At 47.1% G+C, this 23141-nt stretch overlaps 1 protein-coding gene across 1 annotated transcript; it reads left to right on the top strand.

The window, feature by feature from the left end:
- The first annotated feature begins 1552 nt into the window (after window positions 1-1552).
- On the top strand, window positions 1553-20568 carry mmp14b (matrix metallopeptidase 14b (membrane-inserted)). The gene is made up of 10 exons (XM_049011644.1): window positions 1553-2054; window positions 13554-13702; window positions 14091-14213; window positions 14718-15025; window positions 15455-15616; window positions 15785-15960; window positions 16069-16207; window positions 16408-16558; window positions 18110-18225; window positions 18682-20568. The coding sequence occupies exons 1-10, from the start codon at window positions 1953-1955 to the stop codon at window positions 19077-19079; spliced, it is 1824 nt and encodes a 607-aa protein (XP_048867601.1). The 5' UTR covers window positions 1553-1952; the 3' UTR covers window positions 19080-20568.
- Window positions 20569-23141: the final 2573 nt, after the last annotated feature.

The following is a 23141-nucleotide window of genomic DNA, read 5'->3' as shown; positions in this document are numbered from 1 at the left end:
CGCGCTCTATTCGTTGTCTGTTTGCATGCGGTGTTTTCAGTTAGTGTTTAAATTCATTTTAAAATGTTCTATGCAACCCACCAATAAAATATATTACAGCTCAGGACATTTTTCTGATGTATCTGCAGGAACATGTACACGGAATGGGACAGTAGTTGGCTTGAATATGAGAGCCATATATGAATCTGCTCTGTTGTAGCTTGAGTTCAAATTTGGACACTTCGCTGAACAATGCAGCGCTACATGTTCTGTGTAGCCATACTTAATTTTTAAGCGTCCCAGTATCGCAGTGCTTCCCAGAAAGCTTTTGCTTACCGAAAACCGCTCTTCTGTCTTGGTTTATCTGCATTTGGAAAATTGACGGATGATTTTTCCCAGAATAACTGGATATGGAATTGCCCCCCCCCCGCCTCGAGGGTATTTCCAAGTTAAATCAAACACAGCTGTATAAACCTTTTCACCCTTAAAAATTCATGCCTTGCATGGCAGCCTCCGCCACCGGTGTATGAATGTGTGTGTGGATGGGTGAATGTGAGGCGTGAAACGTAAAGCGCTTTGAGTACTCGTAAGGATAGAAAGGCGCTATATAAATGCAGTCCATTTACCATTTAAACAGCTGGATCACACGTATCACTTTAAGGTCCATCTTGTTCCTGGGAAACCAGGACTTGAATCATTTTTCCTTAAAGTAAGCATAAATGTACATTTCCTCGGTAGGAATGTTACAAACCACACATCTTTAATAGGACATTCCGTTATCAGAAATGTTACAAAAAAGGTGCCACGCAAGTTAATGTTGGAGTTTAAATTTTATACGTGAGTGTGGTAAGTAGGGAGGCACAGAGACTGGGCAGGTAGCCTGTTACCTCAGGTCACGGGGGTTTCCATGGGGGGGTCACGGGGGTTATTGGGTAAGTAGACTATTTAGCGCCTCCGGGCTTCACATGTGCGAAGGGCGGCTAGGTGCGCCTGAGCCCCTGGTCTTATTTTTGAATATGTACCACTTACTGCACAAACAACATCATGGAAGTTTTGAACTGTCATCTAGGCGAGTCCTTTGCGAGTCCACCGTCTTGTCACTAGGTGTCAGTGTTTCGACGTAAAAGTATTTGAACACAGACGTTAAAAAGTCTGTAAAAATCAGAAGTGAATAAACAGCTTATACTAGTACAATTAGACCACGTAATACTTATACTATCAAGTAGCTAGCTTGTTTAAGGTTGGATCACTATATATAAAAAATCATGCAAAATGAGCCGTGTTTCTAGGGGAAAAAATCATAAAATAAGACTTCCTGGCAGTTGTACCATACATTGCAAATTGAGTAGAGCAATAAGAACTTAGCATAATCAGCTACATTTCCCGTTTCATCTGAACGCTTTGGTCTTGTTTTATAGCGCTGACTTACGATCTTGAGAACTTCAGAAGAAAACTTTGAGAGTAGCACATCTGGGATAGGGCAGGGCTTAAAGGACGTTAGACACACCGGTCAAGCTTACCACGTCTGCAGCTCAGAAAGAGAGAGAGAGGGGGGGGGGCGAGGATAAAAATCAAGATTAACAAGACACGGAAAAGAAACAACGGAGAAGACCCAAGGAAAGAAGAACCGTATGGACACGATGATCAGTGCAACAAACGTAGCCTCTCTGACTTAAGAATATTCAACGATCACTGTTATTCTGCAGCTTTTTTGGATCTTCAGAAGAAAAGTGCATTTAGCGTCTAGTGATAGATTATTGCAAACACCCTAAAACCGCGATTAATTTAACGCACGTTTTCCATATTCCTGAAATACTTGGAACGTGACACCTTTTAACTTTCAGGGAGGAACCGATTGTTCTCTTATCCGAGGGGGTCGTATTGAAATGTTCTGACAAAAAGATAAAAGAAGTTTGAAAGCCGGGCGAGAAGTCGAGAGGACTCGTACCCGCCTTGCTCGTCGCGAAGGAGGAATGGGCCCCCGGCCGCCGATGCCGCCGCTGGTGCTGGCGCTAGCGCTGGCTTTCGGCCTCCGAGCTCATGGAGGGTCGGCGCCGAGTGAAATCAAGCCGGAGGTTAGTGGCGTGGGGCCACAATGCGGGGCAATGCATGCCGATCCTAATGCATATTAAAGACTGAAAGACAACTGAAAGATTCACACAGCATGAAAGGGGACGTCCGATCAAGGGGATGCATTAGAAAAGTTTCAAATATATAAAAAGTCATTTTAATATGCTGTCAGGATTTGCAATGTGTAAGATGTGCTTAAATATGAAGAAACCTGGCTTAGAGGAAAGAGACAAAGGTGTTTGTGTGGGTAAGAGGTCGTAACAAAAGTCATAATAAAGCAGAAGTAAGTATGCTGAGGAAGCAAGAGAGTGAACAGCGGAAAATGCCTTGTCTGTGTTTGTGGTTAGACTTTGGTTTGGCTCAAGGGGCTTCTGAGGGGGAAAATTGTGGTTTTATATAAATGTTTCTTAGGAGGAGACGATGAAGGTGAAGGAGATATGCCCCCCCCCCACCCACACACACACACACACACACACACACACACACGCAGGGCTGTTAATTTATATCCAGATTCAAGGCTCTTGAAGTCTGAGCTCAGTGGAGGTCCTAGAAGAACTAGATGATGTCTAGTGATGACGCATTCATTAAGCAACGGCCTTTGTTAGGGTTACAGGAAGTAACATTTGACTTTAATGGGTTCAGTAAATATTTGTAAACATCTGGCTAACTGGTGACTGCAGTGTAAAATTCTGAAATATATTAGTTTGAGGTCAGTGGTTCTGGAACCTGGCTGTGGAGAATGCCAGGTCTACATTGGAGGTCCTAATTTTCAGGAAACCCACTCTCGGTTGGATTCTGGCGGTGATTTCATGATCTGTCTTGGAAAGTGATGGTATTTTTTGTAATAGTATTCCTGCTGGATGAAATTATCATGAAATATGCAGTTATTTACATAATCTAATATTCCAGGGATTCTGGAAGATGAAGTCTTTCCATAAGAGAGACTGGGATTTTATGCAGGGTGTACCCGAGCCACATGGCCTATCCTACTTGGCAAAGGCTCCAGGAGCCCCCCTATGATCCTGTCCATTTGGAAGGCTGGATTGATGGATGGAACAAGACAATTTCCTATGTTGTAAACTGTAATCTGAAAAACTGTCCAACCTGAGAACTGGTTCGTTCTATTGCCTAGTAATAATATAGAAAATGCGAACATTCTCATCCCGTTCATTTTAAACATGTAAAATGGACTGTCAGTTGGAACATGGCCATAATTTCATGATTTCTTGGAATTTTAAAATTAATTTCCAGAGGTATTTTCAACAGTATTTTATACTGTGTATAATAAGAGTGAAGAAAGAAACCTGATTTTTTTTTGTGGTTGTATCTTTCATTCTTTAAAGTGCGGAGCCTGGCGACTGTGCTGTACAGTATATCACTTTTTTCTTTTCTTTGTAATAGTATTGTTGCTGTCTGAAATTATCATGAAACATGCAGGTATTTACATAACCTTATATCCTAGAGATTCTGGAAAATGCAAATAACTCAATAATTTATTAATTCCGATTTTTTTAATTCCTTATATTTTTCTTTTAACATTGGTATCTGGCATTAGATGTGCTGCCTGATCGTTTATTTTCTATCAGCCAAGCAAACTTCAGTGACTCAGAAGTTGTATGGAACAAGGACAGCATTCAGCATTTGCCGCTGTAGCCTAGTTCCGGAACTGAACTAGTCATAAGCTTGGTTCCCTTAAGTTCGGTATTGCGTCTGAGTCTGAGCCAGTCATGTTTGTGTCATCTGCCATGGCCTTTCCCACATCTTCAGGACTTTTGGGTTCAAGGTCAAGCAGGAAGTGACCATTTCAGTTGCTGTCATGTGGTCAAACATCTTGGTCCTACTCATCCCATTCCTGCAAGCCAAACCAATGATGGTGAAGACTGGCAGACTGGGAGGGATGAGGGAGGGGGGAGTGGGAAGGGGGAGTGGGAAGAGTCTTCTTTACATGGTGGGGGGCAGGGGGGGGGGGTGGGCTACAGGGACAGGCTGGAATTTGGTCGCTATAAACATATGGGGACAATGATAAAAAGGGGACCGGATGCAGTGAGATTGAAGGGTGCCAAAGTAAAAACGTCAAACATGGGTATTTATGCAACGGGAAACATGGTGGGATGATGAAGGTGTAAAAGAACGATATGAACCACAATGAGAAGTGATGTGGCGAACCTATTTCAAAACCAGTCTGTTATAGCACTGTGGTTAGATACCTACTCACATCCTCGAGCGGGAAGTCACCCGCCCATGCACATACCCTCTGCACCCAGCTGGAGCTGCCAGTTCCTTCCTGTCATAGTTTGGCGAAACTGCCAGTGTCTCCATAGAATGATGTGCCCTGCTTTGAAAAGTCATCTGCTTCTGTTCCTTCAGGGCAGTGTTTCCCATCCCGATCCTCAGGGACCCAAAGTTGGTCCATGTTTTTGCTCCCTCTCAGCTTTCTGCCAGACAGTCTACATTTTTCCTCCCTCTTAGCTCCTTGCCAGACAGTGCCCATTTTTGTTCCCTCCAAACCCCCTGCCAGACAGTTCCCATTTTGCTCCCTCCCAGTTCCCTGCCAGACAGTTCATATTTTTGCTCCCTCCCAACTCCCTGCCAGACAGTTCCCATTTTTGCTCCCTCTCAGCTTTCTGCCAGACAGTGCCCATTTTTGTTCCCTCCTAGCTCCCTGCCCGACAGTGCCCATTTTTGTTCCCTCCAAACTCCTTGCCAGACAGTTCCCATTTTTGCCCCCTCTCAGCTTTCTGCCAGACAGTGCCCATTTTTGTTCCCTCCTAGCTCCCTGCCAGACAGTGCCCATTTTTGTTCCCTCCAAACTCCCTGCCAGACAGTTCCCATTTTTGCTCCCTCCCAGTTCCCTGCCAGACAGTTCATATTTTGCTCCCTCCCAACTCCCTACCAGACAGTTCCCATTTTTGCTCCCTCTCAGCTTTCTGCCAGACAGTGCCCATTTTTTGTTCCCTCCTAGCTCCCTGCCAGACAGTGCCCATTTTTGTTCCCTCCAAACTCCCTGCCAGACAGTTCCCATTTTTGCTCCCTCCCAGTTCCCTGCCAGACAGTTCATATCTTTGCTCCCTCCCAACTCCCTGCCAGACAGTTCCCATTTTTGCTCCCTCTCAGCTTTCTGCCAGACAGTTCCCATTTTTGCTCCCTCCCAGTTCCCTGCCAGACAGTTCATATTTTTGCTCCCTCCCAACTCCCTGCCAGACAGTGCCCATTTTTGTTCCCTCCAAACCCCCTGCCAGACAGTTCCCATTTTGCTCCCTCCCAGTTCCCTGCCAGACAGTTCATATTTTTGCTCCCTCCCAACTCCCTGCCAGACAGTTCCCATTTTTGCTCCCTCTCAGCTTTCTGCCAGACAGTGCCCATTTTTGTTCCCTCCTAGCTCCCTGCCCGACAGTGCCCATTTTTGTTCCCTCCAAACTCCTTGCCAGACAGTTCCCATTTTTGCCCCCTCTCAGCTTTCTGCCAGACAGTGCCCATTTTTGTTCCCTCCTAGCTCCCTGCCAGACAGTGCCCATTTTTGTTCCCTCCAAACTCCCTGCCAGACAGTTCCCATTTTTGCTCCCTCCCAGTTCCCTGCCAGACAGTTCATATTTTGCTCCCTCCCAACTCCCTACCAGACAGTTCCCATTTTTGCTCCCTCTCAGCTTTCTGCCAGACAGTGCCCATTTTTTGTTCCCTCCTAGCTCCCTGCCAGACAGTGCCCATTTTTGTTCCCTCCAAACTCCCTGCCAGACAGTTCCCATTTTTGCTCCCTCCCAGTTCCCTGCCAGACAGTTCATATCTTTGCTCCCTCCCAACTCCCTGCCAGACAGTTCCCATTTTTGCTCCCTCTCAGCTTTCTGCCAGACAGTTCCCATTTTTGCTCCCTCCCAGTTCCCTGCCAGACAGTTCATATTTTTGCTCCCTCCCAACTCCCTGCCAGACAGTGCCCATTTTTGTTCCCTCCAAACCCCCTGCCAGACAGTTCCCATTTTGCTCCCTCCCAGTTCCCTGCCAGACAGTTCATATTTTTGCTCCCTCCCAACTCCCTGCCAGACAGTTCCCATTTTTGCTCCCTCTCAGCTTTCTGCCAGACAGTGCCCATTTTTGTTCCCTCCTAGCTCCCTGCCCGACAGTGCCCATTTTTGTTCCCTCCAAACTCCTTGCCAGACAGTTCCCATTTTTGCCCCCTCTCAGCTTTCTGCCAGACAGTGCCCATTTTTGTTCCCTCCTAGCTCCCTGCCAGACAGTGCCCATTTTTGTTCCCTCCAAACTCCCTGCCAGACAGTTCCCATTTTTGCTCCCTCCCAGTTCCCTGCCAGACAGTTCATATTTTGCTCCCTCCCAACTCCCTACCAGACAGTTCCCATTTTTGCTCCCTCTCAGCTTTCTGCCAGACAGTGCCCATTTTTTGTTCCCTCCTAGCTCCCTGCCAGACAGTGCCCATTTTTGTTCCCTCCAAACTCCCTGCCAGACAGTTCCCATTTTTGCTCCCTCCCAGTTCCCTGCCAGACAGTTCATATCTTTGCTCCCTCCCAACTCCCTGCCAGACAGTTCCCATTTTTGCTCCCTCTCAGCTTTCTGCCAGACAGTTCCCATTTTTGCTCCCTCCCAGTTCCCTGCCAGACAGTTCATATTTTTGCTCCCTCCCAACTCCCTGCCAGACAGTTCCCATTTTTGCTTCCTCTCAGCTTTCTGCCAGACAGTGCCCATTTTTGTTCCCTCCTAGCTCCCTGCCAGACAGTGCCAATTTTTGTTCCCTCCTAGCTCCCTGCCAGACAGTGCCCATTTTTGTTCCCTCCAAACTCCCTGCCAGACAGTTCCCATTTTTGCTCCCTCCCAGTTCCCTGCCAGACAGTTCATATTTTTGTTCCCTCCTAGCTCCCTGCCAGACAGTGCCAATTTTTGTTCCCTCCTAGCTCCCTGCCAGACAGTGCCCATTTTTGTTCCCTCCAAACTCCCTGCCAGACAGTTCCCATTTTTGCTCCCTCCCAGTTCCCTGCCAGACAGTTCATATTTTTGCTCCGTCCCAGCTTCCTGCCAGACAGTCCACATTTTCGCTGCATCCCAACTCCCTGGTTTCTGCTCCTTCACAGCTCCCAGGTAGGGAACAAATATGAGGACTGTCTTTCATGGAGCTGGGAGGGGGCAAAAAACGTGGACTATTTGCGGGTCCTCGAGGATCAGATTGAGCACCACTGCTTTTATACAGTTTCTATTTAATAATGCTCTGTGATTTTTAATGATGGAGGCAGAAAATTTTTTCTGTGAGATAGACTGTTATTCGATGCAGGATGTACCCAAGCTATGTGCCCTATATTACTTGGCATGGGCTCCAGGAGGTCCTGTCCATTTGGAAGGCTCGCTGGATGGATGGATGGAACAAAATAACTTTCTTTGTTGTAAACTGTGTTCTAAAAAACCAACCACGTTGACAACTGGTTAGCTATTGTCTAGTAAGAATACAAACAATTCCCAAATACTCATCAGGTTCATTGTAAGTATCTTACTTTCAGCCTAAAAAGAAGAAAGACTCTAGTGTATCCAGTCGCTACCTGTCTTACTGTATTACTGGTGAAGAGCTTTGGATGAAGCAGATATGAAAACCAGAATGAACTCATGGGTAATCCCATGTTAAAAATAAGCGGAATTTTGCATGACAAAAACAGACCTGTCATCTGACCTCAACCAGATGTGGCTGGATGGTATTTTAAGAAGTGATCTTTGCAGATCTGAGGTAAGAGGAATAAATAAACATAAACAGAGACAGCAATCATATCAGAGAGGAAGACAAGCTGAAGTCACGCATGCAGAAATAGTCTGTCGCAGAAAGGACGTAACGTTTAGAGAAGCAAAGAAGTGTAATCAGATCGCACAGCAAATTCTAGGACTTTTGTTGCTTAAACAAAGAAAAAACTAGTAGCTGCATGACAGATACACACACAGAATATCATCCACAGAAACCACTGCATACTGGCACACACGCATACGCACACACACATGCATACTGGCACACACGCATACTGGCACACACGCATACACACACATGCATACTGGCACACACGCATACTGGCTCACACGCATACGCACACATGCATACTGGCACACACGCATACACACACTCGCATACGCACACATGCATACTGGCACATATGCACACACGCATACTGGCACATACGCATACGCACACACCCATACACACACTCGCATACTGGCACACATGCACACACACATTCGCATACGCACACACGCATACTGGCACACACGCATACACACATGCATACTGGCACACACGCATACTGGCACACACGCATACACACACACGCATACTGGCACACACGCATACGCACACATGCATACTGGCACACACGCATACACACACTCGCATACGCACACGCATACTGGCACACACGCATACACACACTCGCATACGCACACATGCATACTGGCACATATGCAGACACGCATACTGGCACATACGCATACGCACACACGCATACACACACTCGCATACTGGCACACATGCACACACACATTCGCATACGCACACACGCATACTGGCACACACGCATACGCACACTCGCATACGCACACACGCATACTGGCACACACGCATACTGGCACATACGCATACGCACACACGCATACTGGCACACACGCATACACACACTCGCATACACACATACGCACACACGCATATGCACACATGCATACTGGCACACACGCATACTGGCACACACGCATACGCACACACGCATATGCACACACGCATACTGGCACACACGCATACGCACACACAGGTGCATTTGCACAGATTAATCTTTCCCCAGGAAAAGCCCTAATAAATGTCCCAACAGCAGCAGTCCAGGTGTACAATGATAGATACAGTGAATCATATTTTAATGCTCCAATTCTGCTGCTACTGTCGACTTTTCAACCAAATCTTGTGTGTAGAAGGTGATAGTGTGAGAGTGGGACGTTCACAGTGCGAGTGGCTGTGCACTATGCTGCTCACGGGGGATTCACCAGTGCAACCCATTCAGTTCACGACAGACCAGAACTTCAGATTCATATTTTACTTTATTATTCAATTATTCTATGTGGGGGGTGGGCGTCGCCAGTGAATTTGACAGTAAATAGCAGACACATTCTTTTGCGGTTTTGAGGAATCAGAATCAGCAATTGGAGGTTAAGGGGCAAACAGCAGCGTCACTATGGCAATCTTGAGATTTGAACCTTCTAATCAGGCTGCACATAGAAACACATGTGGGTCAGTAATCAGTGCGTGCAAAATGGCTACAGAGCAAAACATCAGGCAGGCAATTAGCCCCGGCCTCGGCAGAATAATCACATGTCTGTGGAGCCTTGAGCAAGTCCCATAACCCCCAGCTCCAGGGCCACCACACACTGGCTGACCCTGTGCAGTGACCCCCAGGCTATGGAGAACAGGATGGGGATGGCAAAGAGAAGCATTCCAGTGTACCTGTGCTCATTGTGCAGACAAATAAAGGATTATTATTTAAAAGAAATCCACTTAGCAAGCATGATCACATGCATTCCGAAGACACAGGGACACCGAGCATCGAAGGGGTACGAAGTGAGACTGTGCCGCATGCATGCCGTCAGCCATTACATCTGTAATACTGTGTTATACTCTCTGCTGGGCTCACTTGCTGTTGACCAGAATTCCCTGTTTTTTTCCGTTGGCGCGGAAAGATCGGAACAACTGAGTCGGTCTTTCTGCCTCAAATTAAAATGCAGGCTCCCTCCATATCTTCCCCGTCCCTCTTTTCTCCTCCTCTCCTCCCTCGTTCCATCTTTCTTTTCCTCAAACCCTTTTTCCTTCAATTCTCTCACATTGAATATTCTTGCCTCGTCCACTTTCTGTTTTTGACACTGTTTGCAGCATCACTGCAGGGTAATAGTGGATATTCGCCTTTAAAGGCAGTGGGTCGTGCGTGTACTGTTTTGGACCTATTAGTGTAATACTATAAAAATAGCAGAAGATACCCTGAGGAAGGAATTATGGTTTAGCAGAATGGGATCTGAGTGACGAAACAAAGAATGATATGGAAACCCAAGTCTCAACGGGGGTGTTTGGGGGAGGGGGTGTATTGTTGCCTGTCATAGTGGTACTGGTTTAGGCACTGAGTAAAAAAAAATGGCTAATGAAGTTGCTGAATGAGAAGGGGATATGAAATAGAAAAAAGGAAACAGAGAAAGACTGATATCGAGCTCAGATTCTCGTCTCCGAGGCATGGATGTGTCGGGACACACAGGAAGGTATTTAATTCTGCACGACCACGTCTAACTCTGCCTGCTCATTTCTAATGTACCAGGGATGAAACAGTACAGAGCTTGCTGCACAGATTGAAATAGCGCAGGGATGGGAGACTCCAGGTACAGTGAGCGCCTGAGGTTCACGGAGTTTATTCCTTGACAGTGTGATTTGGGCTGAGCGCCGGGGTTCAGCTTGACTGGGACTGTCTGTTGGCGCGGCCAAGCGCCGCTTTGTCCAACATTCTGTGAAGGCTCCAGCAAGTCCAAACACTGCACCGTCACTGCATCCCACTGCATTCACTCCCTCCGCTGAGCAAATGCTTTTTAACCCACTAATAAAAAACTGGTAATATTTTAGAATCAGAATAGTTTGTTTAATGCCAAGTACTTTTTCATACAAAGAATTTAGATTGTCATGTAGACAATCAAAATATTAAATTCTATGTATCAATAACATAAAATAATGTAACCAACACTTCGCTATCTGGAATGGGGAAGCCCATTTTTCCATTTTTTTCCATATTGGATAAATAATTTCCAAACTAAGCATACTACTGATCTAAGTGTATTCATAGTGGCTACAGTGCCTTCAGGTCGTACAATGTTCTAATGTAGCATAATCAAAATTTAGATAAATTAATACAATAAATGAATAACAAGACTTTCGGGATAGGCTCCGGACCCCCCGCGACCCAGTAGGATAAGCGGTTTGGAAAATGGATGGATGGATGGATGGATAGGTGGATGGATGGATGAATAACAAGAATAGTACTGGAGGTTACCTGGGGCCTGTTTCACAAAGGAAGATTTCTTGTTTAGCCGAATAACTTGTTGGATTTAAGATAGTCCAGGCTAAATGTAACTGAAAAAAGATAAAGTCCATCTAGTACAGACTACCTTAAATCCGACAAGTTATCTGGCTAAGCAAGAAATCAGGCCCCAGGACTAAACAAAACGAAATAAATCCCAGCATCTTCATGACTCTTTTTTTTTTTATCTCTCAATCCACTTAGTTTTATATCCGTCAAGATTCATTCCATTCAGCCAGAACAAGTTAAGACTTAATAAGATCATTCTGTTGGTGATTAGGTAACGTGATGATGGAACAGCCAGATCCGTGGCGTCAGGCTGCTTTTTCTGTTTGTCAGTCACAGAGCCAGCCCCGATCATAGCTGAAAAATACGGAAGCTGTGGTCATTGCTTCCTAGTAAAGGGGGAAAACTCACGGGTTTTGAGATGAAAATAGATTCATTGCATTATTTACAATAAAGACACAAGGGCAGCATCTACTGATTTAAAGACCATTTCTGAGTGTCTGTCATGAACACTTAATCCCCAAAGTGAATTTGGAGACATGTATGATATGACAGCTTCAGACTGAAGCTTCAGGCTCTTATTCCCTCTGGTCTCCCCTCTTCCTCATTCCCTGTCATTGGTGCCGCTGCACGTCCCCGGCTCTGCTGGTCACCATTGCATTTTCTAAGCATCATTAAAACTTAGCGAGTGCCTTAGGGACGGGAGCGGCCCGGTGACTCTGCGTCTCCTTAGAGGTCGGCCCTTCCTCCGAAGATGGAAAAGCTCAGCAGAATTCTCCTGTGTTTCCAGACATCCTTGACCGAGGGAAACAATGCGGTGTTGATACACACGTTCGCCGTGGTAAGAGCTGGAGTGCAGAGGACAAAACGAAAAGCAGAGATGGGGGATTTTGAGTTTGAGGTTTGGATACAATCATTGAAAAAATCCCCGATGAGTTACTCTGTGGGTAGAACAGATACAGACTGTCTGCAACACACACACACGGTTTTTTAGATCTCTGTAGATCTATTAATTTCTATGGGGAAATTTATACACGCACACACACAAAATATTTTTCAAACACATTTGGCTTATCAAGTCTACACCAAAACCGTTGTCTCTCCCAGCCTCTGTGAATATGTGACATATTATTCATCTATATGATATGATTAATTCATTTTGCCTTCTTTGAGTTCAGTTTAATCAGCCTGACCCTCATCGTAGCTCGGCTAACTGTCCCTTTTTCGAGCAGGAATGTGTCCTCGTCTCTGATTCAGGGTGGGGAGGCAAACCGGCAGTTTTTTTTTTTCCTGGGGAGGTTACTTCACATTATTCAACATTATTGACTTGGTAGTTATTTAACAATATAATTATGAAAGCTCGAAAGCACTATTGGAAGATCTGTGACCGAGTGTTCAAAATATTTGCCTTGGCTGAATGTACAGGCGTACATATTATGTTTGGGGGGGGGGGGGGCTCTAATGTACCCCAGGCAGCTTAGAGCCTAGATCCTGGGTGGAGGCCCAGTCCATTGCAGGGCACATGCATGCCTGTACAAGCAAGATTCCAGTGTCCTGCATCCACATTTTTGAACATTGTACCTGGAGGAAATCCACACAACATAAATAAAACCTGAAAACATGTAGGCAGGGTTGGAACCCACACCCATTAACCCAGAAAAAAGGTTCCTAAAGAATAATAGAAGCAGCTCTATTCAGGCATTCATCATATCCCCCCCATAACCCCTTATTAGTGTACAAATGCATTTTGTTTATGCCAAACTCAATGAACATTAAACATTTGCTAAATATTTCTACAGATTTTTCATAGAATGGGCTGTTCCAGAGTCAGACTGAAAGAACTGAACAACCAATAGCCTGTTTATCTTTAGTGTTCCTCATCGTCTTTCTCCACTTGTTGACTTGTTACCTGAGTCACTTTTGGATCTCTAACTGGGGAAAAAAGTCCAAGATAGTTGAGTGCCAATGGCTCTCTGGCACAGTCCTTGTGGTTGACATGATTAGTAATGCCTGCCTCTTGTGCTCCGCCGTTGTGAAATTTCTTTGCAGTCCCTGTTTTGATCGCAGCTGCGTTTCATTGGAAATTTGTAAGTGTGATTGTTGTTTTTCTCAGTTAAATCAGGAACCTTGTGTTTCTGACTCAGAGAAATCTCGTGAATAACAGTGACAAAAAACATCTATGGCACTGCTCAGCATGTGCTGAATGTGACTTTGTTTTGCTGCATGTCCAAGCTCAGGGGCATAGCTAGAATTTCTGGGGCCCCTGAGGAACTGTCACTTTAGGCCCCTGCACCACCTCCCTACATATTCCAGGGCCCCTGTAAAGTGCTGGACCCCCTGAATCTGCCAGGGTATCCATGTCCCTACTGCACCCCTGGTCGAACTGCCGGGGAACCTTCCTTGAGCGTAGCTCTCCATCGCCCCCTGCAGGTGTGGTTGCAGCAGTACGGCTACCTGCCCCCGGGAGACCTCCGCACACATACTGCCCGCTCCCCCCACACCGTGCCCTCCGCCATAGCCGCCATGCAGAGGTTCTATGGCCTGACCATCACCGGGTCCATCAACGAAGACACTTTAGCGTGAGTCGCCAATGCTGCCCTGCTGTCCTCCTTTCTAACTGACCTTCCTAGCCCATCCTTACAGTGTTCTGTTGCAGTGCTGTTTATAATTCCTCTCTTAGTGTAGCATTACAGTCCTCCTTTGTAATTATTATTTACTGCTCTCCTTTGTGTCATTTCACGCTTAGTTTCTCCATTGTAGTCTATCTTTACAGCTCAGCGGGACAGTCCAGCTACTCCCTGTGGTGTACCCATTTGCAGTTGCCCCTACAGTTAACAATATAGCTCCACTTGTGCAGTTCTCCATGAGTTACAGATGCTGTGTGTCCCGGCACTCTAACGGCAGTGCGGCGCAGTGGCCGTGCCTATTGCTGTGTGCACGGCTCACCGATCTCTCCCGGGTCGGCAGGGCGATGCGCCGGCCGCGATGCGGTGTGCCGGACAAGTTCGGCGCCGAGCTGAAGAGCAACCTACGCAAGAAGCGCTACGCCATCCAAGGTCTGAAGTGGGATAAGACACAAATCTCCTTCAGGTGAGCATGTGCTGGCCTGAGCGTCTGCTGGGGGGGGTGGAGTTCTATCAGAGAAAAATGACGTGCTTTTGCTGGGCCCCAAACCAGGAAAATCGAGAAAAAAAATCTATGAGATCAGTGCAGATCTGGTTCTGTGGGCTTTCTGGAGAAAGGCTAGAACTGGAGAGAAAGCTGAAAGCAAAATATACACAAGGAAGCTCAAAAAAATCATATTAGATACACATGTGTACAGAATTCTAGCATCCAGCCAGCAGAATGGACCGTATCAGTAATGATCTGCAGGTTATTTTTTTAACTTCTGATTATTGAATTTGCAATGAGAGTTCAACAGTTGTGGACATGCCATGTAAACTGACTGAATACTCTGCAAGCAGTGGGGGCTGGCCGGTTCAATGGCCTTGTTTATATACTGTAAGAAGGGGGCCCAGATCTGCTGGTGTTTAACGTTTATGGGCGACAGTAAGAGGCCCATCACCTGCAGCTCTAACACCCCCTTCTCCCCAGCATACAGAATTACACCCCCAAGGTGGGCGAGTACGAGACCTTCCAAGCCATCCGGAAGGCCTTCAAGGTGTGGGAGAGCGTGACGCCGCTGCGATTCCGCGAGGTGCCCTACAGCTACATCCGCGACAAGGTCGAAGACTTCGCCGACATCATGATCTTCTTCGCCGAGGGCTTTCACGGAGACAGCAGCCCCTTCGATGGCGAGGGCGGCTTCCTGGCACATGCGTACTTCCCCAGCTCGGGCATAGGGGGTGACACTCACTTTGATGCCGCGGAGCCGTGGACCACCGGAAACGAGGATCTTTATGGTGAGAGCGAAGCTCAGGACTCATTAAAGGCATGATGTTCCTCCTCTGACTCCCTGTTTGACACACATCAGCATCTTTTTTACTCATGTGATTTTTTTTAGGGTGTGTTTGTACCCTGCTGTTGGCTAATCTTTGGAAAGCAAAGGATTGTGGGATGGTGACCTGGTTTAGTGTCTGCAGTGGGACAAAGGACTATGTGATCAGCACTTTGCAGACTTGCATCCTGGGAAAAGTCGAAACGTGAATTATATTACTGTCTTAAACGTTAAAGATTTTTATTGCCATGCACTTAAAAGACACATTTTAAGCCTCTTAAATGTTATTAAAAATGTAATTATTCAATAATGTAGTGTAGTGTAGCAAGGAGTTGTTACCACGAGGCGGGGTGGGAGGGGGTATATTCAGTTGACACCCTCCATACCGTCACAGGGAACGACGTCTTCTTGGTCGCTGTGCATGAGCTGGGCCACGCGCTCGGCCTCGAGCACTCCAACGACCCCTCGGCTATCATGGCGCCCTTCTACCAGTGGATGGACACCGAGAACTTCCAGCTGCCAGAAGATGACCGGCGTGGCATTCAGCAGCTGTACGGTGAGTCTGGGTACTGGTTTCATGGTCGGACAACGACCCCCGGTGGCAGGGCTGATATTACGCCCTTATGTCAGCCCCTTGAATGAAGGGGCATTCAGACCTGTGGTCATATACTCTGTTCACTACTCATACTGAACCTCTAATTTGTTTTTTTCACCACTCTTGAAGGTTCAAAAACTAGTGGCCCCTCCGTGCCTCCTCGAGTCACCCCACGCCCACCCTACAACACCCCACCCCCCCGACATCCACCCCACAAGCCTGACAAGCCTACATTCGGCCCTGACGTCTGCGAAGGCCATTTTGACACCATAGCCATTCTCAGAGGGGAGATGTTTGTCTTTAAGGTGCCCTCAGACATACCGATGCTCTCAGACCTGCTCTGTGAGACACACTGATACGCCAGAACCTGCCATGATGACCCACTGACACCCTCTGTTCCATAATTCCGCTAGGACAAGTGGTTCTGGAGGGTTCGTAATCGGAGGGTCCTTGACGGCTACCCCATGCCCATCGGTCACTTCTGGAGGGGGCTTCCAGCATCCATCAATGCCGCTTATGAGAGAGAAGATGGGAAATTTGTCTTTTTCAAGGGTATGTCTTTCTCCTCTCTGGGCCAGCATTCAGGCCAGGGTTGAACACATTACTCTCCAGCTGACTGCACGGTGTTACACCTCAGCGGCTTCCCCCAAACAGGTAGCTTTCTCTGGCTTTGTTTTGCTCTCGGCGGCTCCGGCTTCTCTGCTCCCGTTTGTTGATGTCAAAGTCATCAAGCCACTTGTCTTCCTTCCCAGGGGACAGGCACTGGGTGTTCAGCGAGTCCAGCCTGGACCAGGGCTACCCGAAGCCCCTGAGGGAGCTGGGTAAGGGCCTCCCCAAGGACCGGCTGGATGCGGCTCTCCTCTACACCCCCAACGGCATGACCTATTTCTTCAGGGGCACCAAGTGAGTCCGTCTTTTTGCTTGCCAGTCTATGTGTCTGTTCGCCACTCCCCCCTCCTCTGTGTGTGGGTGTCACCTGAAAGTGTGTTTTCACCATGTTCCTGCATAGGATGGTATAGCTATACAGTCCACTTGACTTGATTTGACTCCTCACTGTCTGCCAGCCTGTGAATAGTATAAACGCACCAAGTGAGATATTCCCATTTGCTGGGAAGGTATGAAAGTATACTAAAGCTTGGCTATTTACATAGCGGCTTATCAAGGTACACGCCGGGCGACTAGGTGCTAAGTAGAGGTCAGCAATCCCCGCCAATCCGCCTGAATGCCTGTGAATCACTCTTTCCTGCACGGACGCAGTAACGTCTCCGGCTCACAGTGTCTGTCCTGCGGGATGACGATGTTCCCAGCCCATCTTCGGCCTGTAAACTACCTCTGTCCCACCTAACTATTACCCTGCACCGCGCCTTTCTCATCCCAGCCTAGAAAGGCCGGAGGCCATGATTACAGGATGGGTAGGAGTTTGCCTGTAGGCTTCAGATGGGAGACAGAGACAATGGGCAGGGCATCTGGGAAAGAATGAGGAGAAGCGGGGGGAGGTAAGATGAGGCCGGTGCAGAGACTTTCAGGATTGAAGGGAGGGACCTTGAATGGGAGACAAAGACGAGAATTGTGTGCCTGGCAGAAAGGAAGAGAATTACGAGCTGGAGGCCAGGTGTGTGGGCGGCACTGCAGCTCAGCCCAATCCCCGGTGTCCCACTGTGACAAGCGTGCTGTTCATGTGACCGTGCCCTATGTGGCCCATGCTGGGCCTAGCTGTCCTCCTGGGTGTGCCTGGCCCTATGCCCCGTGGCTCCAGGAATAGCATCTAGATCCAGCATGAATCCATGACCACAAACATTCGAATCAAGTTCCGGATATAATCGATCAGCATTAGTAGATCAGTTCAGTTGTGAGATCATTGAAGTTTGTAGACTTACCCAATAACAATGATGGGTGAATAATATTCACCTTCTCTTCTGGCTTATTCTGGTACACTTCAGGCACCCAGCAGGTGTCACTGGGAGCCACCCAAGGCCTGTGGGGCAGGGTGACCCTCCAGGCAGCCTTGTTGACCTGTAACACACCCCCTGAGTTACCCGTTACAGCAAGTGTGGGGTGTGGTGTTTCTTTACCCGTTGGTTAGCCTGTCTTTGTAACAGTTTGACTCTTCTGGCTTGAAAAAAGACTGGAGCTGTATGGGGGGGGCTAACACGAGTTCCTCCATCTGTTTCCTAGGGAGCAGGAAGATGGACTGAGAATAGGAGCCATGTGTCAGTGTGGAGGAAATCTAGTTAAAAATAGGAAATAAACAAGGCTTCCTGAGATTAGTGCACCTTTGTATTACTCCTATACAACTCGACACACATTTCCTCTTCCCTTGCAATGACACAAAAACTGATGCAGAAATGCTTCATCATTCCTCTTCCTCAGCCGCTGTCCAGTCCCCAGTTACCTCATTTTGCACGTGATTGAAAGCAATACCAAGGTTTACATTCGGCCGTTTGTCTGTGTCAGATATTATAGGTTTAACGAGGAGAGCAGGGCTGTGGACCCTGACTACCCAAAGCCCATCAGCACGTGGCAGGGAGTGCCGGACAACCCCAGGGCGGCCTTCATGAGCAAGGATGGAGGTAGAGCACTTTGTGAGAGTGTGTGAGACAGGAAATGATGTCAGCTCTGCTCCTGTTCCATCGCCAATCAAGGAGGCTGAAATTTGACATGCAAATCTACCGTTGAACTGAACACCGTCCTTGTAATGCCCATTCAGGAGTCCCCAAAGTTTTATTAATTCTCCGCTAACTTCAAACTGACACAGTAGGGTTCCTGAATGGACGTTTTTGCAGGTAGGTGCTGGACCACAGACTGACAGCTTAGCATTTGAAATACGCAAAATCAGCTAAGCAATATGCAGAACCTTAGTTAAAGCAACTGGAATCCCATTCATAGAGATGTCAAAATAGGCCCATCGAGTGACACTGTAAAATTGCTGTTGCACGTCCGAAACATTAATGCACAAGTCTTGCATCTTAAGTAATAAATCTCTTCTTCTGGCCATAATCATTAACCCAACTCTGCATCCTGCTCAGGCTACACCTACTTCTACAAGGGCAAGGAGTACTGGAAGTTCAACAACCAGCAGCTGAAGGTGGAGCCAGGGTACCCCAAGTCTGCAGTGCGGGAGTGGATGAGCTGCCCTGAGGAGGACCCCAAGACTGGTGGAGATGGAGGTGGCGGGGGAGGTGGTGGGGGAGATGGAGATGGAGATGGAGGTGGAGATGGTAGAAAGGAGGAGGAGGAGACGGAGGTGATTATCATCGAGGTGGAGGAGGAGACTGGAGGCGGAGCAGGAGCAGCGGCTGTTGTGGTGCCTTTGCTGCTGCTTGCATGCGTACTCTGTACCCTGGGTGCATTGCTGTTCTTCCGCAGGTACGGCACGCCCCGATACCTACTCTATTGCCAGCGCTCCCTGCTGGACAAGGTGTAGATGCGCCATTGGGGAGGGGGGGGACCAAACAGAGAGGGGGAGCAGGGGATTTGGAAAGGAAACGGAAAAGGGAGGAGTCGCTATGTATGCATGCCCATATCAGACCGAATCTTTGACCGAAATCACGATAAAGTCTAATACACATCTAAATATTTGAGTCCTCTCGTCATTTTTTTTTTGCAAAAACATTCGACGCCACAGAATCTTCTCATGGTCCAGTTACTTCCACCTGTCCGCCTTCCATTGCTCTCTCTGACTAGCCGACGATTCCAGCTGAATTGCTGTTTGTTTAGCGTTTTTAATAGTGTTTGTGTTTTTCTTAAAGCCCTGAATATTCTGGACTTAAATAGCAATTTACCATCCGCTCTCCCAACACTTCCGATACTGGTAGGTAAACGGGTGTCCGCTCCTCAAACACATCGAGCCCAGTGTCGATGGGAGCCGGATCTGAATGCTCACCCGTAGGCAGATGTGGCCTCATGCTGAAGCGAGTAGCTGCCGTGAACAAGGGAACACAAGGTGGCTGGTGCCACAAATGCAGTCACAGCCCTTCAGGGGGTGAAAGTGAGGCAAAATGAACAAGCCAGAGGTCATGTCTTCCTGTGTATAGCAGTCAAAGGCTGCATCTCTAACACTCGAACCCCATAGGACTTTGCTCAGATGACGCCTCGGTGACAGAGGTTACATTCTGCCACTCAGGTGAGGTCCGTGAATCCTCGAGATCAGGGATGTAAATCGAATAAATAAAAAATTAAAAAAAAAAAATTTAAAACCAGAAAAAGAAACTATTTTTTTAATAATGTGATGCTGGAGAACTTTGGAGGCTTAATGTCATGATTTTATAAGCAATTTAATCTAATGTGGAGGAAAACGGTTACTTTAGCTCCTGGTGGATCGTACACCAAACACACACACACACGTTTAAACATACATGTCGTCCAGCCCTTAGGGCCTCAAGTCTGTGTGTGTCTGTGTGACTATCAATAAGTAATTCAACAATGTGTCCCAGAGTCAACACCTGTACCACACAAAGACGGAGGATTTTCGTGTTCTCTCAGTTCTCCTATGAAATACTTTCGTCCTTAATCTTGTTTGTTACGATGACGATTATTATTATGAGTATTGTTACTGTTATTGTTGTTCTCCATGTGTAGAGTCAAGTTTGTTATTTTCCCTACATTGTCTCTGCTGGACAGGGAACAACAGTCCCCATGGAAACAGGTTCCATTGTTCTGTCAAAGGGATGATTTTTCCCATATTTTGATACATGTGATTGATTGAAAATATGATTGTCATTTATTATTGATGCTAAGTACTGTACTTGTATGAAACTGTTTTTTGTCATAAAGGAATACAAAGGGAATGTGGTTTATTAGTGAAACAATGATAATAATAATGATACACATAACAGTAACTCATGATTTTGCCTCTTTTCACAATTTTTTTATATTTCGCGAATTAAAATTAAATGTTTTTAAAAATGTCAAAATGCTGCCCGTCTGTTACTCTGCGAAGACTCGACAGTCACGGTTATCACATTGACACACAGACACACACAGGTGATCACGACAATGACACAGGATTACATCACCCCACACAGACTGACAGCCACAGCGCTGTTGGTGAAATTATCACATGCTGTCTAGAGAATATTGGTCATCTGAAGTCATGTGACCTCCCCAAACTTAATCACATGACAGCTTTAGTCAGAGTGCTGGTCTTTTCACATCTCCTCTGCACCTTTTAAAAAAAATTATCCCTTTCTCCACATTTGTTCTCATCTTGTTTTCCATCCTTTCTGGCCACGCTGTTAATTCAAGATCTCATCTCCCGTTTCAAGCTAGTATGTGGAAACTGGCAGCACTAAAAGTAGGTTGGAAAATGAACACCAAGCCCAAGTTCTAAATGAAGCCAAGAATGATAATTGGGCAAGCGCTTGGCACAGTGGGCAGCGACGTATTTCGGTGGACTGGCACGGGCACGCCACGGCCTGTGGCCCTGCGATTCACACTGGCGCTCCTCACCAGAGGAATCTCGAGGAGGGGAGGGCAGAGTGGGGGGGGGGGGGGGAACAGGGAGTTGTTTTGGATTTTCTTGGATGGAGGACAGGAGTCACAAGACTCAAGGCTGGGGGGTAGGTGGAGAGTTAGGAGAGTCGTCAGTAGAATAACTTGCTAGAGAGGCAGATATCCAGCAGAATTTAATCTAAAACAGCTGGAATTCCTTCAGCATCTTGTATTGCAGCGCACACACAGCGGGAAGCCGGTGTGCCTCCACCACAACCTTCCTGCAGCGCATGTGTGTGTGCATTTAACTGCGCTCATCCCCCGTCGGTGCAAACGTGCCCCAGCCGCGCGGCGTCCCATCCCAGAGGGCGGCTCGCGTCCGTCCCCTTCCCTACCCCGCTGATTCTGCAGTCTGAAAAACAAGCTCAGCACTTTTCTCCAGCTGACCTGCTGCCGTTCAGCTCTCCCCCATCCTTCTCTCTCTCGCCTTTGTAACTGAAATCTTTACTTCCCTGCTAAATGCCTTTTAACTGAAAACACTCATTTTACCACAAAATTATTCTTTTCCCCTCTCTAGCACACCACCCCCCCCCCAACTGCCAATTTTTCCTCTCCCCACTTGACCTAATTTCATACTTTATTTCACTTTGGGGTATAGTCCCCCCACACGCCTCCCATCCATGTGTTTATCACCGTGTCTGTGATTTAGCTTGAACTAAACACCCCCCACCCTTCTGTACCTCCACCTCTCTGGTTTATCCATACCAGAACTTTTTTTCTCCTCCGCTGTCGCTTTTTCCGAGGGTCGGGTTTCCAGCTCTTCCTCGGCTTCCCTGCACTCCCTATATCTCTCACTTTGTCTCTCTCCCTCATCCCTCCCCTCCCTGGTTGTCAGCTGACTAGCGTCTCACCTTCCCCAAAAGAATTCATCTCTGGCCTTCACCATATTTCGCTGCACATTTTCACTCGTCAGAAACACTCGCAGCCGTCTCACAGCTAAGCTCATTTCGCTGCGATACATTGGCACGGCCAACAGCTGAGAGTTCCACAGATCCACATGTCACCTGGAAGTTTTCATAAAATACCGACCACTCTTTTCTGCATCGTAAAGAGGCAAAGGGCTGATGAAAAAATTTGGTAACTTCTTTAACATGCTTATAAACATTGCGCTTTGGAAATAAGTAGCTTAAATATTTTACACCAATAAAGATCTTTGAATGCAAGCACAGCTGAAAGACACATGAATGTATGCCACATGTGTCTTTAATTACGTTTGGCTTGCCTGGCCACATCCTGCAAAGCACAAATACAAAAACTTCACTCATCTATTCTCCTCAATCAAAGATTGGAAGCAGAGTCTCAGTCATAACTGTTAGACTCTGTAAAGACTCCTTATCGCGTAATGCACAGCCATAACCATGGTGGTAGTTCAAGAATGATGGAGGTCAGGAAATTTCATTCCAATACTGTTGCCTCACTGCCCTGCCAAGGAATTAATATGCCTTCAGGGTCACTGGAGAAAACTATCGGAAAATCCCACTCCGGAAACAGCAAATAAACCATTGTATGTTAAACTTTTATGAGTAAACCTTCTTCGTTATTCAGCGATCCATGCGGCTTGTAATCATTTACTTGTTCAGTTATGGTATGAAGTCTGCCTTTCCTCGGAATCTTCCAACCGGGCTGCAAAGCCAGGCTACCTCACATCACTGACCACCAGGAGGTCAGTTCTGCGAAGAACGCAATGCTTGCATTTTCGGCAGGGGGAGCACCTTTGACTTCAGCGGGGGTGGGTGGGGGGGGATGAAAGAAACTTAATACACCTTGTAGGAAGTCAAACAATCAACATCTAGACCATCTCTGGCAGCTTCCCAAACCAATCAGGATGTGACTACTGTTGCTGAATCAGATCCGCCCCCCAATTCAAATCCAGGCCAGACACCTTCACCTAACCCAGTCATATCAACAAGGAAACCTCTCCCCCCACCCCCCACCAATCCAAACCAAAGGCCTGTTCCGGCCAGCCAGCCCTTCTAACATGGAGCTATTTATAAAC

This window comes from Brienomyrus brachyistius, chromosome 4, assembly GCF_023856365.1.
Source record: "Brienomyrus brachyistius isolate T26 chromosome 4, BBRACH_0.4, whole genome shotgun sequence".
NCBI lineage: Eukaryota > Metazoa > Chordata > Actinopteri > Osteoglossiformes > Mormyridae > Brienomyrus > Brienomyrus brachyistius.
The sequence above is the reverse complement of the archived record's forward strand: the minus strand, read 5'-3'. Positions and strand labels throughout refer to the sequence as shown.

Excerpts from the sequence above, each read along its gene's own strand:
- mmp14b (XM_049011644.1), top strand. The coding sequence starts at position 1,953 with ATGGGCCCCCGGCCGCCGATGCCGCCGCTGGTGCTGGCGCTAGCGCTG. Across the intron at positions 14,214-14,717 it reads AAGACACAAATCTCCTTCAG|CATACAGAATTACACCCCCA; the intron begins GTGAGCATGTGC and ends CCTTCTCCCCAG. Across the intron at positions 16,559-18,109 it reads TATTTCTTCAGGGGCACCAA|ATATTATAGGTTTAACGAGG; the intron begins GTGAGTCCGTCT and ends TGTCTGTGTCAG.